The sequence below is a fragment of the Berghia stephanieae genome, chromosome 12 (genome assembly GCF_034508935.2).
Source record: "Berghia stephanieae isolate SIO BIC M18660-M18661 chromosome 12, UCSD_Bste_1.3, whole genome shotgun sequence".
Lineage (NCBI taxonomy): Eukaryota > Metazoa > Mollusca > Gastropoda > Nudibranchia > Aeolidiidae > Berghia > Berghia stephanieae.
In genome coordinates, this window is record NC_088371.1 from 11,566,243 (window position 1) to 11,584,918 (window position 18,676).

General features: G+C 35.2%; 2 protein-coding genes across 3 annotated transcripts in view; both read left to right on the forward strand.

Annotated features, from left to right (window-relative positions):
- LOC144957980 (arf-GAP with GTPase, ANK repeat and PH domain-containing protein 1-like) overlaps positions 1 to 18,676 on the forward strand; it is a 184,330-nt gene that overhangs the window by 102,015 nt on the left and 63,639 nt on the right. The window lies entirely within an intron of this gene.
- LOC144958048 (heat shock factor 2-binding protein-like) lies at positions 1,441 to 14,935 on the forward strand. Of its 2 annotated transcripts, none has more exons than XR_013642321.1 (10): positions 1,441 to 1,579; positions 3,740 to 3,847; positions 4,280 to 4,424; positions 4,863 to 4,966; positions 5,698 to 5,847; positions 6,750 to 6,885; positions 9,373 to 9,500; positions 11,295 to 11,398; positions 11,836 to 11,936; positions 14,491 to 14,935. XR_013642321.1 is itself a non-coding variant. In XM_078889636.1 (10 exons), the coding sequence occupies exons 1-10, from the start codon at positions 1,559 to 1,561 to the stop codon at positions 14,578 to 14,580; spliced, it is 1,083 nt and encodes a 360-aa protein (XP_078745762.1). In that variant the 5' UTR covers positions 1,441 to 1,558; the 3' UTR covers positions 14,581 to 14,933. The 2 variants fall into 2 exon arrangements, 1 of the variants encoding a protein (XP_078745762.1); XM_078889636.1 differs by having other exon boundaries at positions 9,373 to 9,496; positions 14,491 to 14,933.

An 18,676-nucleotide genomic window follows, 5' to 3' on the forward strand; every position in this document is an offset into this window, starting at 1 on the left:
ATATGGCGTGAAACAGACAAAATTATCCTATTGCAAAGTTTTGCCAGCTCTAACAGAATCAGCTACCAAATACCCGCTGGGCCGACAGGCGGGTCAGGATCGATCTTCGTCCCTTTGTGTGTGGGCCGCGTGCTGTTCCAACTGAGCTATCAGGATTCCCTGGTTATATTTATCACAAAATGTAAAAATAGAACACACAACTGTGCCGTCTCTCCGTGCAGACATTTGTACAAATTAAACCGATTGTTATTTGTATAATGTTTACACAAAGCATTCTTTAAGCAAGTAAGCTTGATCCAGCACTTTTGATCCGGGTGAAATCTTTGACATTCCATGGCTTGCAGAGAGGTCACTGGATGGAGTATTATTATGAAATGACCCAAATGTGTCGCAAATGTTGTAAAAAACAACAACTTTGAAATAAAAACAAACAGTCCTTTTGGTCATATTCATTTGCAAAGTACATGGTCGGTTATTGGGATGGGCTCTATATCAGTTTATACACGTTTTTCTATTCCCCTATATCTATCATTTGCCCCAATAGACGAGTACCTATTTGCAGGTCTCATAACCCAAATGTTATGGGCTAATAGTGGTAAAGATTTATTTCTGTCTAAATATCCATTTTAGCATAAAATTGTATGCTTGTACTTGTATGAATTTGGCATTTTTTAAAAATCATATCGTTTGACTTCTTTTTTTTTTTTAATTACCAAACCGGCGTGAACATGATACAGATATGATAACCGAACGCTTTATCTAGCATTGTTATGTCTATGCATTGTTGTAATGGACAAAATGTGTTGGTTTGGGAGTGTTTCCATTACAACAGCATTCCGGGTTATCAGACCTGAAATAATGTACCTACACGTAACAACTCAAAATGGGATAATACTATAATATCACAATTAAGGGTTTAAAATATATAAATTGGCTATTAAACACCATGTAAAGATACATAAAATCGACATTGTTAACAAATCTGAATCAAAAGCCTATGTTGAATGAGAAAGAAATGCATGAAATATGATTAGAAAACGAGTAAAATCTATTTTAAAAAAATAATAATAAAGAATTCCGTCGATCATGATGACACACACAGATCTATTAACCATCATAAAAAATTATCTTGAACAATCGACAATCAAAATATTACAGTTCCCTATGGCATTTTTGAAAGCATTTATAGTTCCTGCATTTTTGTATTGTTGTTTTGTAATAGGTGTTTCAATTTAATTTACAAAGACAAATGATGTTAAAGTAAATGAGATTTAATTTAATTTAAGTTTCTATTCCACTTTATGATTGTAATTTATTTCTTCAAGCTACAATCAGCATCATTTGCTTTATTCTCATACCGTTTGGCATATTTTTACAAAATCGATCTGGTTACAAAGTCCGGTCACTCCGCCCGCCAAAATTTCAAAATGGAAACAAACAATAAGCTGTCAGAAGTCAGAAGAAGCAGACCTGAATCATGAGCATGATCAGATCAGAAACATTTTTACCTTGAGTTAACAATTTTATTTATCATATTTGATTTTAAGGTATCTGACAAATGGAGGAAGATGAAATGCTGGTAATTTTTTTTCTAGGAGACATCAACGTCTTGACGGCCTTTAATTATGCTGAGATAAAACCATAAAAGTATGGGACGACACTGTGAGAAAAATCCTGGAAAAGTTAGGAAGGATTTGATCACTACAATTAAATTAAATTTCGCCTTTAACATTATTTCCATTACAATTACAACAATTTTGGTTCTCGGTTGAAAATGATTGCACTGTCTCAGACTGTTCATTCATCAACTGTCAATATGACACCAAGACTTTTTTTTCTTATGATGACTTTAATTTATGAACTGATTTTATTCAAAGAAAGATTCCCAATGTGTCATAAATAGCGAGAACAATCTAAATTAGGCATGATCTGAAATTGGTTGGCAGTTGGTATGGCACAATCACCACACTCATTAAAACTTCCACAAATTCCAAAAGCCATTGGTTCAGCGGCATTACCCTAGCCACTTTGCTAATATTTACTCAGAGACCATGGCCGGACACTTTTTAATGTCGCAAACATATTTTTCAGATCTTACATATTACGTTTTAACCAAAACAAAAAACGAGCCAAATTTTCTTTTCATGTTACCAGAACATTTTACAATATAATATAAATATGGATAATTTTAATCTAACATGACAATAAATATAAGTAAAAACTGAATGTTAAAAGCCATTAGTGCATCTATGATTTTATTCTATTTTAGGGAGCGTACATTTAACACAGTCCTTTTTGATATGCTTTCTGATGTTGAGGTGTGTCCTAAACGACAATTTAACCTTGGGGTCAAGTCTGTATAAAATTTCAATTTTTGAAAAATTTTAAGATTTCCTTCAATTTTGGTTTTTGTAAATGCCCTTTTTCAAAATATCACAGTGAAAATAACCAGGCACAGACATGAGATGAGCGTAGAAAATAGAATAGTTGCTTTTTTTGAAGGAACTTCTTTTTGAGGCACACCTCACTAGCACTCTGCTGCCAATAGACCATGGTCAGATGTGATAATTTGCAATCCAATACCCAATGACACAATGCAGGGGCCAGAGTTTTTCAATCATTGCTATCCATTTCAACATTATTTTTTAAAACTGTTGCCCTCATCTAATGTCACTAAATTTACTTGTAAATGGGTCAATGAACCATCTCGTATGATAGTAATTATTTACAGGTGTAGCACAGAAATCCGGAACACCCAAATCTCGAAATTATGGAAATCTTGACCAGGTCTAAATTCCCCTTTGTGATCCCATTATTTTCATATTATTGGCAACACAGAAATCTCAAACATTTTCGGAGACCAACACAGAAATCTAAAAAAAAAAGCTGGACATTCCCTTCTGTGTTTGTTCATAAAATGTTTTTGTCTTATAGTTGTATTGAATGGAAATGAAAGCTATCATTGCTCTCAGTGTAGCGTTAAGTGATTTAGGGGGGGGGGTGCAAAGCATGTTTGACTAGTGTCTTACGCACATGCTGTGTTACTCTATATAATTCTAATGTGTCCCAGTACCAGTTTGAGACAAGCAGGGCAGTGCTGGCCTGAGACTGTTACTGTTATATCAAACTCAAGCAAGGCTTCAAAAGTCATGACGTCACTTCACTCGTAATGACACATAGTAACTGGTTCTAAACTATCGGAAAAATGATGGATGCCCTTATGAAATACTTCTCCAACAAGCATAAAAGTGTATCCAGAGGAGAAGAACAATATAAATCTGATCATGTTTTGACTTTTATACATTCTGATCATATGACTTGTGAAAAAGTTCTAGCCAGCATGAAGAATAAAAAGTACTGATTTTCTTTGTCTAGAACCCAGTGCACGGTGGAGATAAATGAGGAGTCATGGCGATAAAATACCAGATTTATAGGTAAATAAGTACAGAGTGTGTCATCAACAGTGCAACAAGCTAGCTTTGTCTTTTTACTACAGCCACCAAATTGGAAACTTATTCCACCTCTGAATGAAGCACACTCTACACTACATCTCATTATAATGAGACCTTACCAATTCCACTCATGTTTACCTCCCTCACATACTTCTTCATATTCTTTGTAAAATACTCAATACAGAAATCTAGAACAATAATAGGCCTGGTCCCAACTTTCTGTGCTGCACTGTAGTAGTTTCTTAGTGGCATCTAAATGATGAATGTTTTCACTTTTCTATCTTTAGAATGTTCTTCCCAAAGTGTTAAGTAATGTCCAAAACAATCTGAGAGATCTTCAACAAGAATGGAAAGAGGTAAAAGCTATGGCAGTTTCTGCTTTACAACCGAAGCAGGTGAGATTTAGAAAATATATCAAGATGTTTCTATGGAGGGAGCATTCGATGTCCTTCTTCATTCATTCCAGTCATTTTTATCTTTACTTCCACTCGAAGTTTAGGCTTTCCAATGGGTGCAATCAATATTCAAGTTTCCATCTAACCAAGGCATCAATCACATGATTTGTTGCTGTCCAACGATTGGATGTGTTTCATTAGATGTAAACATACAACTTTATTTGGGTATTTGTTCTTTTTTTTTAAGCTGTTATATTCATTTTTATTTATTGCTTTGTTTTTGAGAATTTTAAACATACCTGTGGGCCAAGCTATGCAAAATTGCCTGTTGTGGTGGATATTTCGACAAACATGAATATCAATACACATGATTTTTAACATTTTGAGTCAATGGACCATACCATATTTTTATTTGTTTTGTTCCTCCCTCAGGTACTTGGCCACAGAGAGGTTGTCATATCCAAATCGGATCTAGACAATCTAGCCTCAGAGGCAGAGCAAGTAAAGGCTAACCTGTCAAAGATAATGAACAAAAACACATTGGCTCTTATCAAGGATGCTGCCAAAATGCATGATGGTAATGTCAGTCATAAAATAATTTCTAAGGATCCTCAGTGCTTAGTTGTAAATAATCTCAGATATAAAACCATTTCTAAGGACCTTCGGTGCATGATTGTAACCTCAGATTTAAATTAATTTCTAAGGATCCGCTGGGTTGTGATTAGTTCTTTGCAATAATCTCATCAAATTGGTAGAAAGAAATTACTATTGTCTGTTTAAACCTATAGAAACCGATCCCACTGGCCTTAGCTCTATAGGACTACTTTTTTTTAAAACTGGTGTTTCTTTCACAGGCCCAGGCTAAAGACTGCTTCTTTTAACCTCTTCCTTTAGGCTGAGCTATACATGGTGAGAAATAAATATCATACTTTACTTTATGGACAGACCTGTTAATAATTGCAACATTGCAAAGAACATTGATAATGATGATAAACTATTTGATTTTTATATAAAGATCTCCAGGTTGTAACAGCAGAGAGAGACTCTTTACGCTCAGAAGTTGGTCATTGGAAGACGCAGTTGGATACAGCATTGTCAGAGGAGCAGAGGCAAAAACAAGTAAGGTGGACAAGTCTGTATTTATTTATGCACAGAAAGACCTTATAGTAACGTTCCCATCTGTTACGCTTCCTAGTTTATCGTTAACTAAATGAAGGTTAAAAACTAAATAAAATTAATAATAAAGTATATCATTGCCGTAAAACCAATTAAGTTTCTGCAACATTGAACAAACATTGGAAATTGCTACTACCATTTTGATAGGTCTAGACAATGTATTCTTTTCCTGATCTAACAGACAGACCCAGCTACCCAATCATTGTTGAATGGATAGAGGGGCTAGAGAGAAAAAAACTCCCGCACTCAGGATCAATACTGTTCTCTCTGCTTATGAAGCTAGTGCTCTATCACATAGCAATCATTTTTGTGTAGTGATTTTATTTTCTCTTTCTCTTTCTCATTTTCTATCACTTCCACTCATTGAAATCACTTCAAAGTGTCTAAGTTTTACCCCCCAGCTAGCCTAAATAAACCAATCGTTCATTTCTTACCACACTTATACATGCACATCTTGTATGAACATTCATTCAAAATCCATCACTGCTAATGGACAAGCACCCATTATGTGTGAGAAGTCCTTTCCCATGGACACAGCATCAGGGGCACACTTAACAATCATTCTCACCCATCCAATCACAGAAAATACTCGACATCACTTAACTTTGATACATGTCAGGACACCAAACTACTCAGCCATTGAAGCCATGCACCCATCTCTCTTTATTTTCCAGGAACAACTAGAGCTTCGTATTGACATTCAAGAGCTTACAAGCCAGCTGTCTCAGCAATCAGAATTCTGTTCCAGTCTTGGGGCATCTTGCTGTACCTTATTGTGGAGAGTGTCACGACAGGAGGATAGCATTCAAAACATCATTTCGGGTGTGAGTGGCTGCATTTTTCATTTACATAAGAAATGCCATAATGCCTATAAAGATGGCCAATGGCCTGAGCAAGGAACTGCTTATTATTGCTGTGACAGAGATTGTGTTGTGTTGGCTTGAAAATTATTTCATAACAACAATAAGATTTTAACTATTTTGAGTTATCAGGAGGATAGCATTCAAAACATCATTTCGGGCGGGAGTGGCTGCATTTTTCATTTACTTTTGCATAAGAAATGCCGTAATGCCTATAAAGATGGCCAATGGCCTGAGCTGCTCATTATTGCTGTGGCAGGAAATGTGTTGTGTTGGCTTGGAAATTATTTCATAACAACAATAAGATTTTAACAGTTTTGAGTTATCAGACTCATAAATTGGGATCCGAGTAGGTTAACTGGTCGATCACTTACCAAACAAGCAAAGGGACTGGTATTGATCTTGGGTGCAAACAAGATTTATTTCTGACCTCTCTGTACAGTCAGTAGTGATTTGTTAGCTGGATGTGTGAATTGGTACCTGGCTTTAGGCAGTGTTGGATGTTGTTAGAGTGTTAGTACAATGGTTTCATATGGCCTGCTCAGGGAATAAATGGAACATTATGAGGCACGTTGAGCATGGTAAATCATGGAAATGCGCTATATAAATGTTTACATTTATTTTATTTATTTATTTATTTATGGAGTGGAAAATATTTGGGATAGAATATTGTTCTATCCAACGGGTTGTAAGCAATTTTTACATTCTGTTCAATGATACAAATACCTAGATAAACTCAAACTCCCAGGGCTTTAGATTCAGAATGAGGATTATGAAACTGTTGATATGACCAGATATTATTTATATTGATTGAAAGGAAGAAAAAAGATTGTTTCTTTGTTTTGTTTTTTTTTCTTTTACCACAGAATCGCAGTGAAGAATTCTTGAGTGTTCTCTCTAATTCCATAGACAGTTACCTCAATGCCTATAAAGACGACCAATGGCCTGAGCAAGGGACAGATGAAGCTACTTTTCTGTTGGCTTTATGTGGAATTGTCACGAGTGAGTGGGGCAGGGAAAAAAGGTGATATAGATAAAGTATTAAGAGGAAGTCTCAGGGGTTAGGTGATGAGATGTAAAAGTATAAAGATAGGTGAATAGTTAGATTGATCATTGAATGCTGTGTATTTGTGTGTGTGTGTGTGTGTGTACGTGAGTGTAAAAGGTTTCAAGACATTAAGTGAAGAGATGAATGAAACAAACATTGACTTTATGATAAGATGAGACAACAGAGTGGATTGGGGAGCCACAATTGCCAATATATTCCACAGATCTAGCACCATTTGACAATGATGATGTTTGTGTTTTGTGTGTGTCTGTGGATGTATGTGTGGGTGTATGCGCATGCACAAATGAGACAGAGAGAGAAAATCATTCATTACACATGAATTAGCTGGTCATACTATAGTGTCACTGAATAGAGTTACTTGAATGTCTTTGATAAAACCATTTTTCTCTTAGCACAATGTCTCATTGTAACTGGAGAATGACGATGTAATGAACTGAGGTTAGGGGAGAAAAGTGGAGAAAGAAAGGGATTAGTGATAAATAACTATGCCTTATGAATTGTAAATTATGGAGGATAATTTTATTTGTTTCTGCCGCATCTGAGGCAGAACGGTTTGGTGTCTTTTGAGCATGATAAGAGACCAGATGGAAAAATTATGGCCTTGGTAAGGCACTTTCTTCACTGTATGCCATCGTGACTCAGAGGCGTTTGAATACCTTAATATAGGCAGTGATGGATACTGACTGTAAAAGTGCTAATGTAAAAATGGATGTAGTATAGGAAACATGATCCTGTGAGAAGTCTAAGTTGTTTCATAACATTGCCTTCTGGAGGAGTATTGAAATATTGTAGAAAATGAACATATGAGCATTGTAAAACTATAGAATTGCTCTATATAATTGTATTTATTTATTTATTTATTTCAACCTCTCTTCTTCTTCTTCTTCTTCTTCTTCTTCTTCTTCTTCTTCTTCTTCTTCTTCTTCTTCTTCTTCTTCTTCTCTCTTTCTTCTTCTTTTCTTCTTCTTCTAATAATAATAATAATAATAATAATAATAATAATAATGATTCTAATAATAATAATAATGATGATGATGATGATAAATCAGACTGAGCATAACTGTCAATGTACACATCCAATTAAATAATGGAAGTTATAAAGCCATGATTCTTATCTATGTTATTTATATAATTGTACAGTGGAACCTCCCGATTACGACACCTCCGAATAACGACAACCTCCTGATACCGACATTGACCCGTGGTCCCGATTTTTTTTCTATGTAAGATCAGTAAAAATAACCTCCAAATAACGACGCACTTTTTGATAAAACCTCCGAATAACGACATCATTTTGGCGATTTTCGGCAGTTTTCGTAGATATCTGATACTAAAAATACCGAGTATGAGTACTCAAAAGTTTATAAAAACGATTCCTGCTTGAACCAATACCAATGAGAACGCAGCTTTTTTTTTTTTGACGAATCTTGGCTGATATGCATTAACAAGGTATAAATGTAAGTGTAAGCAAGTAAACACAAAATCTTGGAAAATGTGATATTATGTGGTGATAGAAGTAGTAGTAGTAGTAGTAGTAGTGTAGTAGTGTTTTTGTGGGAGGAAGGGGAGGAATTTTGTTTGTTTTAAAGGGTTTTACAGCGCCTGTGACACATCTATGTCATATCAGCGCCAGTAATAAGGAAGAAAATTGGATAGTAAAAAACATTCTAGATTTACAATTGAAATGACATAAGAAAAAGTAAGACAAAGGGGAATGGTTTAAATAGGGAACAGATGTAGATTCCAGGAGCACACTATCAGTGTATTCAGTTCAGATCACCTAAAAGTCTCATCCAGACACACGCACAAGAACCCTCTAAGAGGAATACACTACAATGTTTTGTTTGTTTTGTCAATGTTAATAATAAAAACTGGTCCCGCAGGCCTTACCACGCCCACTTTGTCCGCCATCTTGGAAACCTCTAAATAACGACACCTCAGGATAACGACATAAAAACTCGGTCCCGTGGCATGTCGTTATCGGGAGGTTCCACTGTATTTATTTATTTATTTCAACCTCTCTTCTTCTTCTTCTTCTTCTTCTTCTTCTTCTTCTTCTTCTTCTTCTTCTTCTTCTTCTTCTTCTTCTTCTTCTTCTTCTTCTTCTTCTTCTTCTTCTTCTTCTTCTTCTTCTTCTTCTTCTTCTTCTTCTTCTTCTTCTTCTTCTTCTTCTTCTTCTTCTTCTTCTTCTTATTCTTCTTCTACATCTTCTTCTTCTAATAATGGTGATGATGATAAATCAGACTGATTTAGTCAGCCTGAGCATAACTGTCAATGTACACATCCAATTAGATAATGGAAGTTATAAAGCCATGATTCTTATCTACGTTATTTGCATTTAATTCCAACATTCAAGTAATTGATCTATAAGACCATCATCAAATAAACCCGCCATTCTCATAAACCATGTCATCATGCAGATATAGCTGCATCAGCTCTAGGCAGGGAGTACCTAGCATCTCATACGTGTGGCCAGAGAACATTGGATGTCTTCATCACATTCATCTCTGAAGCTCCTACCGGGAAAAGTTGTGCCATGAAAAAGTATGTAAGTTAAACAAAATTGTAAATTAAACAAGCAGAGTTTGTGATCAAAAGCTATTTATTTTTTTAAAATTCATTTCATATTCAGCTCAATAAAGGTTTGTCATTTACAGTGAAAACTAGTTATACCAAAAACAATTAGACCTAAACAAAACAAATCTTTGTCCTTTTTTTTCTCTATGACATTGTTAAAAACTTACGACAATCTAGATGTGCTAATCTGCAAGCTTCGGCTAAACAAAGGAAAAATCTCTTGAAGTTTATTACATTCATGGCCAAAATGTTTTTTTAAAAGAGATTCTTAAGTTACTGGTATCATACAATCAATTCAGATGGTATAATTGGTCTACTCCTTTGGACTCAGAAAATGTAACTATTGCAATTCTTCGCCGTGAGTGTGGCAAAAGAGAAAACAAATAGCCTTCAAGTTTTACAGAACAATTCTGCTAGGCTTGTTTTAAAAGATTGTAAATTTTCCTCAGCAACTTGCCTCTTTGAGAGCTTCATTTGTTGTGTGTGGGGAGGAGAATCATTTATAAATTTGCTTCCTTGATTTATGGGTCCCCACTGTATATTAAACATCTTCTCCAATGTCTGGCTATGTGGTCTAGTGGTATGACACTCGCTTTTGGATAGGAAGGTCTTGGATTCAAGCCTCGCTTAGAGCATAGTTGAGTCCTTGGAAAAGGCTCTTTACTCAGATTCTCTCACCATACTCAGGTGTAAAATGAGTATCTGGTCTTTAACAGCGTTCTATGTCAGAAAAAATTATAATATCGCCTAACTGGCATCATGTCCCGTCCTACATTTTAAGTGTTGCTGTTGACCAGAGACCCCTTGTAAAGCACTTTGAGCATGTTTAGTGGATATTGCGCTATATAAAAGCTCATATTTTTTTTTAAAGCTCAACTTGAACGTTGAGGTTAAGTGATGACAAGGTCAAACAAAAATTAGTAATACCAAAGATAGGACCGTTGGAGAAGATGGTTAATATACAGCAGGGACCCATTGAGGAAATCAAGGTAGCAAATTTATAAATAATTCTCCTCTCCACCGGGGGCAGCGTGGCTCAGCGGTACAGTCTTTGCTTCGTACCCAAAAGGTACAGAGTTCGATTGCCCACCGCTGCGCTGTGTGGCATTGAGCAAGTCACCTTGCCCTAGCTTAATTTGTGGTGCTGCACTGCGGCTGACGCTTGGGTTATTCCAATCTTCCCTTGGAATAGACCCTAGAGACAAATTTCCCCTATGGGATGAATAAAGGGAATTTTATTTATTTTTACTTTGTAAGGTTGGCACTCATTCATTTTATTTTGATGTGTCTCTTAGGTCATCCTCATCCCTTCAAACTAAAAACCCACTTATCCCAATTATTTGTTTATTACAATTAATACTTACATATCAATGTAAAACGCTGTCCGGTGTAGAAGGGGTAAAGCGTTTTAGTAAGTGTTATTTATTAGTATTATTATTATCACATATTCTTCAGTGGTGGAGGGGAGTGATGCATCTGAGGGTTGTTTCTATAAGAATTTATGTGTTGTTATAGATGGGTAATGTAAATGTTGCTGCTCGAAGCTCAAAGAAATAAATAACAATGTGAAATTGAATGTAAGCTTCAATTTAATTACTAAATCCTGTTTGTTGACAAAGGGGAAACCCGAAACGTCCATTCTATCTGTTTTAGTAATTAAATTGAAGCTTACATTCAATTTCACATTGTTATTATTAGTTGTTATAGATGTGAAATTGAAGCTGTCTATCCTTCATCACACTGAATTCTATCCATGATGCTCCAGTTTGATGTTGATGAGTCTGTACAACATGAGCATCAATCAGAAAGGGTTGGCCTATCTTTGTGGCAAACAAGGTTTAATTGCCATGCTATCTTCACATCTCAAAGGTAAACTAAAAACAAGGAAACTGGACAAATTATGCCCTTATTTATAAAAACATAAATCATTCTGAAAACCCCCTTTAAAAAAAAAAATTGATGTGTGTGTCGAATAGAAAAATTATTTCTTTTAAGAAGTACCATACATTAGTGTGATGGATTATCTATATAATATTATCTCCCGGATCAATGGCATGATGTTTGGTGAAAAAAAAGATATGATTTTACAAATTGAATAATTAAATGTTTGTTCTTACCACCTATTCACTCAGCATATGGTACAAATTACTTGTTTTTTTTCTAAATGTAGCCACCGTAAAGAATGTTTGGATTTTTATTTTATTATTTTTTGTTGTTGTTGGTTGTTTTTCAAAGTGGATAACAATAACCTCTCTAGGTGTATATTTTTTAAAACTTAAATTACTTTAAATCATCGTCACTTGCAGAAGAGAAAAATATTGAGAGCCAAATTGGTAGTCTGAGGTTGCTGCAGTCACTTGTATCAGATGAGTCTAATCCAAGATTATTGCATGAATTGAAAGAAAATGTAAGTAAAATTTTGATCTTTATTCCATAAGACAAGTGCTAGTCATATCCAATTTGATAATAAAGAAAGAAAACAAAAAATCAACTGCCTTAACTAACATTAATCTGTCCTTATGGGTGTCTCTGTCATAAAAGCCATTACTGTGGCTCTTTTTGACACCAATAAAAAATGAGTGATATATTTGATAGTTACAATGACGGATATCTGGGGTGATTGGATTGACTCATGGCTGATCGTCATGAGTTGTCACGAGGTCAGTTCAATAGAAATAAAGCTACCGTTGTAGGAGATTTCAATTTACTCCAAAAGGAGGACTCCTGTGGTTTAAAATGGCATGAAACACAGACAAGAAGTCAAGAATAACAAACAATGTAATATATAAATATATTTATTGACCAAGCTAATAATATAGAACCGGAAAATTATTGAGATAGCTGGTTCATAAATTAAATAATAATATACTATTATACGAACTACAATCAATGTATTAATTTATTACAAAGTATTAGACGTTACAAGGGCTTTGTAAAAGATATGAAAAATAAAATATTGTTGGGACTTTGGGTATTGATTTTACCTTACAACAATAACACAAGTAAAATAAGCACTTAAAATAACAATAACACATAGTCACTGCAAACTGTCCTGTGCACACACAGATGAATCAGAATATCAGTATCACGACTCGGTTATGTTGAACTTCGTTTGAGTGGACTCCGCTGGATGAGCTGACCACTCCAAAGTTGAAATAATGTAGGTTACAGTTGTTATGGATGGAAACTTCTCGTTCTCGTCCTTCGTCTCCAGATCCAAAGTAAAGTTGTGGATGAAATCTTCTCGATGATTTGTCCTTCGATCTCACTCCATCATAACGTTGTGGATAAAACCTCAACATTTCGTCCTTCGGTATCACTCCAATGTAAAGTGCAGTAGAGTGCCAAACATATTGTATGTTAAATATCAAATTGATAGACAGTTTCTATAATAATGACATTGTAATTTGATACCACATACCCCAATGTTGGTCAAAATATGACAAGCACAGCTGATTAACAATTGCAAGTTTCACGTTTATAATAATCAAATCTTTAGTGCTGTCTTTAAATATAAGTTAAACTTAGGACTTGTGTCCTTTAAAATAAATGAAACGCGTCTATTATTTACTTGTTGACTGACGAGGACTTCTAGGGCTCTGTCGTCTACAGATTATCCAGGATAAGTGAAATTGCTCTTTAAACAGAGTTAATTTATACTATCTGGCAGGAAATTATAATTCCATATAATATGTGGTGTAGCTGCTTAGAATTATCTTCCTACGTTATTAAAATGAATTACTCAATATGGGATAACCCAAGACAGATAGAACTGTTTTACTACTAAACCATGCTTTGTAAAAAAAAAAAAGAAGAGCTTTTATATAGCTCAATATCCACTAAATGTGCTCAAAGCGCTTTACAATAAGTCCATGGTCAACAGCAACATTTAACGTGTAGGATGGGACATAACACCTATTAGGCGATATTACAATTTTTCGGACAAAGACAACGCTGTTAACGACCAGGTACTCATTTTACACCTGAGTACAGTGAGAGAGTGTAAGTAAAGAGTCTTTTCCAAGGACTCAACTATGCGCCGTGCGCGAGGCTCGAACCGATCCGAAAGCGAGTGTCATACTACTAGACCACATAGCCACACGTAGACGAATTACGTCATTATATTATCAAACAATAATAATGCATGAGGATATTATAGGTGATACAAATAAGGCGACCATGAGTGGGTTGGTTTTGGTACAAAACATCCTGTCTGTTATACGTTGTTAAGTAGTAATGAATTGATAAAACATGATACAACAAACTAATTTTAACAAACAATTTATAAATGGGTTATAGGCTATGAGTAAGACTTCCTTACAGAAGTAATGGCATAGTAGTTTAATGCTCTCAACAATTGACAACATTCAAGAAAATGATAAAGGGCTGCTTTGTGATCTGCTGGTATGACATTTGGGGGTCCCGATAGCTCAATGGTGGGGCACTCTCTTCACACACAATGGGAGTGAGATCGATCCTTGGTGAAGTTGAAATTTTTTTCTGACCCCCATGTCCACCCAGCGGTGATTGGGTAGATGGGTCTTTTAGATCTGGTGGAAAGTACTTTGTGACAGACAAGCGTCCTATCCAAAAAGTAGCAAGCAATTGCTTTTGTCAATTTCATGCTACAGGAACCGGGATAAACTCGTCGCAAAGCTGAGATCTTGAAAAAGCTCTTTACTCTTATTTTGTCACCATATTCAGATATAAATTTGCCTGTCCTTTGATATACAGGGTTGTCTCTGTCGAAAAATAAATTGTATTGGCGCTTTACCCCTTCATGTCTCATAACATTATTATTATTATTATTATTATTATTATTATTATTATTATTATTATTATTATTATTATTATTATTATTATTATTATTATTATTATTAATTACTATTATTATTTGTCTTGGCTCAAAATTATAGTCATAATTTAAGTATTATTTTATTATATCGATATCTCCTGTCCAGTTGACCATGGATTACCTTTACAAACTAACAAAGCACAGCTGTCAAGAAATTCAAGAACTCTCCTTAGAATTGATCATGGACCTACGATAGACATCTGCTGGACCAGAGCAGTAAATTTGTTTTGATTGGATATCTCTTGGAGAATGGTAAAGGTCAAACCAGGAACAAAATCAGAAAATCAAAATCAAAGAGAAAAATTTTTAGAAGAATATTTTAAATTCTAATCTTAATGTTTTTACCTGATCCTTTTAAAAATCTGAAAAACGTTTTTTTCTGAAACAGTGCTAGACAAAGCTAACATAACTTTTCAGTATTTTTTCTTGCACCATATTATTATTCACTCCCTGGTCCTGTAATGTTAATTGTATTATCTATCTCTGGTGATAAGTTGATGTTATGACAAGTTATTTATGAATAAACTCTTTAAAAACTATCTTGTTCATTATTTTTGTATTCTCTATAAGTTGAACAACTCTCAATCTTCATTGCTCCAAAACCATTACAACCTCGACCATCATTACATCACAATCACAATCATCATTATCATCATCATCATCACCATAGCAATCATCATTATCATAATCACTAACATTGAATCTATATCGTCACCGTCACTAATGATATAACCACAATCTCCTCCTCCTTCTCATCATCATAATCATCACTAGCACCTCAAGATAGTCGATATTACCACCACCACCATCACATCATCATCATCATCAGTACCACTAAAACTACAACAACCACCACACCACCACTACATGCAATTACTTACCACTACCACCAGCTCATTATCTCACCACAACAATCATCACTACCACCACCATCAATCACTACAACTGCCACCACCACAAAAGCATCATTGTCATCACTACAGCAAACATCATCGTCATCACTACAGCAAACATCATCGTCACCATTACCACCACTACTACAACAAGCGCATCATATCTTCACTATTACAAATACGGCAAATACCTTCACATCAACACCATCACTAACAAAACACTTACTACTACAGTCTCTTCCGGATAATCGCAACACCTTAGGATCAGCGAAAATGTTGCAATTAACCGAAGTTGCAATTAACCAAAGTTGAGTTTCCTGTCCACTATTGCAACATTTTAAATTCAAACTAGTTATTGTAAATATTGTTCTTATTCCACCACAGATAGCAATTTGATTGAAACAAAAATCGTATGGCAATCCTGTATAGATTTTGTCAAGCAAAAGCAGCTTTGATGCAAGTCGACATCTTAGTCAGATTGGATTAACTGTCATTCTTTTGTTCTCAATATTTGTAAGAGTCAAAGATATTAGGCGTGATGAGAGACAGTAAGCTCTCACCAAACTCGATAGTCACAGTGCACAGTCAATCCCAAAATAAAGGATATCGCTCAGTCTCTCCTTTTCGAGGTCAAAAATTTGTTGCGATTAACCGAAGTTTGTTGCAATTAACCAGTGACTTTTATATATAATTAATTCCGTTTCTTGGGAAATGTTGCGATTATCCGGAGTGGACTGTACCACCATATCATAATCATCAATAAATAATGATGAAGTGGTGGTTGCAGTACCTAGTGGTGGTAGTGATAATAATGATGGTGGGGTGGTTACAGTAGTATGATTGTGCTATTGGTGGTAGTGATTATAATGATGGTGGGATGGTTACATTAGTGTAATGGTGGTAGTGATAATAATGATGGTGGGGTGGTTACAGTAGTGTAATGGTGCTATTGGTGGTAGTGATAATAATGATGGTGGGGTGGTTACAGTAGTGTGATGGTGGTAGTGATAATAATGATGGTGGGGTGGTTACAGTAGTATGATTGTGCTATTGGTGGTAGTGATTATAATGATGGTGGGATGGTTACATTAGTGTAATGGTGCTATTGGTGGTAGTGATAATAATGATGGTGGGATGGTTACAGTAGTGTGATGGTGCTATTGGTGGTAGTGATTATAATGATGGTGGGATGGTTACAGTAGTGTGATTGTGCTATTGGTGGTAGTGATAATAATGATGGTGGGGTGGTTACATTAGTGTAATGGTGCTATTGATGGTAGTGATAATAATTATGGTGGGGTGGTTACAGTAGTATGATTGTGCTATTGGTGGTAGTGATTATAATGATGGTGGGATGGTTACATTAGTGTAATGGTGCTATTGGTGGTAGTGATAATAATGATGGTGGGGTGGTTACAGTAGTGTGATTGTGCTATTGGTAGTAGTGATTATAATGATGGTGGGATGGTTACATTAGTGTAATGGTGCTATTGGTGGTAGTGATAATAATTATGGTGGGGTGGTTACAGTAGTGTGATTGTGCTATTGGTGGTAGTGATTATAATGATGGTGGGATGGTTACATTAGTGTAATGGTGCTATTGGTGGTAGTGATAATAATGATGGTTACAGTAGTGTGATTGTGCTATTGGTGGTAGTGATTATAATGATGGTGGGATGGTTACAGTAGTGTGATGGTGCTATCGGTGGTAGTGATAATAATGATGTGGCGATGATGGTGGAATGGTTACAGTAGTGTGATGGTGGTAGGGATAATAATAATGATGGTTGGATGGTTTCAGTAGTGTGATGGTGCTATTGGTGGGAGTGATAATGATGTGTTTGGTAATGATGATAATAAATAAATAAATATACGTTTGAACATTTATAAAGAGCATTTTCAAGGATTTACCATTGCCCAATGCTCTTCACGCTGTTTCATTTACTTCCCAATCAGGCCATGTGGAACCCTATTATTTCCATTTCATACAGTACAGTCCAAGTCATCTGTTAGGTATCTTTTTTTACTGGGTAACTCTCTTACAATATCCCTAGCTTCCTATAGCCAGATACTCATTCATAACTGAGTTGAGTAATGTGTGTAAAAGCTTACCCACGGATACAACGTCGGAACCAGAATTTTCCACTGTCACCCATCCGTCCACTGACCACGTTTAACATTGCTTTGGTAATTATGGTTGTAGTGGTGATAGTGATGATTATAGGATGGTGTTTGTTAGAGTTGTAACGATTATCCGGTCATAACCGATTATCCTAGTCCTAGGATAAAACACGGACGGATCCGATACTCAACGGATAAAACAGACCGGTTCAAAACTATGTAGATGATTGTAGTGATGATGATAATGAGGTGGTTGTAATGATGATGCGGTGGTGGTTGTTACAATAATGGTAGTGATGATGTGGCGGTAATGGTAGTGAGAAAATGTAATTTATACCGACTAGACCCACAGCGAATTGTTCTCTCGTCTGATATGAATTTACGAAAAGTAGGTATCGTTTTAATACACTTCAACAGTCGTAACGTCACTTCCCTCGTAATGACGCATGGTAACTTAGTAACTGGCTCTAAACTATCGGAACAATGGTGGACGCCCTTATGAATTATTTATCCGACGAGCATAAAAGCGGATCCAGAGGAGAAAAAAAAAACATATATCTGATCATGTTTTGACTTTTACACATTCTGATCACAAGACATGAAAAGTTCTAGCCAGCATGAAAAATAAAAAGTACCGATTTTCTTTGTTTAGAACCACGATGGCCGCCGTTGCTGGGCGAAGTGACAGACTATTGAATCCAATTGCTTTTGTTGGCTGAAGAAGGACTTTGAACTTGAAACTTCCTTTTTAATTTTTTTAGTTTTTTTTTGGTTAAATTTCTTTATCATATCACTAATAAGGCTTGATATGTTAAATTTAGTGTAGACTCTACATTCAACATTGCAAGTTCTTGGAGATAAAATATTAAAATGCGAGAAACAGATAAAAAAGGATCGAAGAAAATTTAAAATTAAAATTTTAAAACAATAAAAAACATCCATTCCTATTATTGACACGAAACTGCACTGTGATAATATTTATTATTTTTGAAAAATTAAAATAACAAGAACATTTTTTTCAAACATCGATTCTTATTATTGACACGAAGCTGCACTGTAATATTTATTTTTGATCTATACTTCTTACAGTCTAGAAATTTTTTAATTCCCTAACCTTTTTTTTAAATAAAAAATATCCATTCCTATTATTGGCACGAAGCTGCACTGTGATAATATTTAGTTTTGCAAAATTAAAATAACTTTTAAAAAATAGTTAAAACATCGATTCTTAGTATTGACACGAAGCTGCACTTTAAACTCGGTACCAATGTGCATATC

Bases quoted from the DNA above. Each gene is read 5' to 3' on its own strand.
- LOC144958048 (XM_078889636.1), top strand. From the start codon at position 1,559: ATGGAGGAAGATGAAATGCTG. The intron at 9,497-11,294 runs GTATGTAAGTTA...ATGATGCTCCAG, and splicing joins AAAAGTTGTGCCATGAAAAA to TTTGATGTTGATGAGTCTGT. The intron at 11,399-11,835 runs GTAAACTAAAAA...CGTCACTTGCAG, and splicing joins GCTATCTTCACATCTCAAAG to AAGAGAAAAATATTGAGAGC.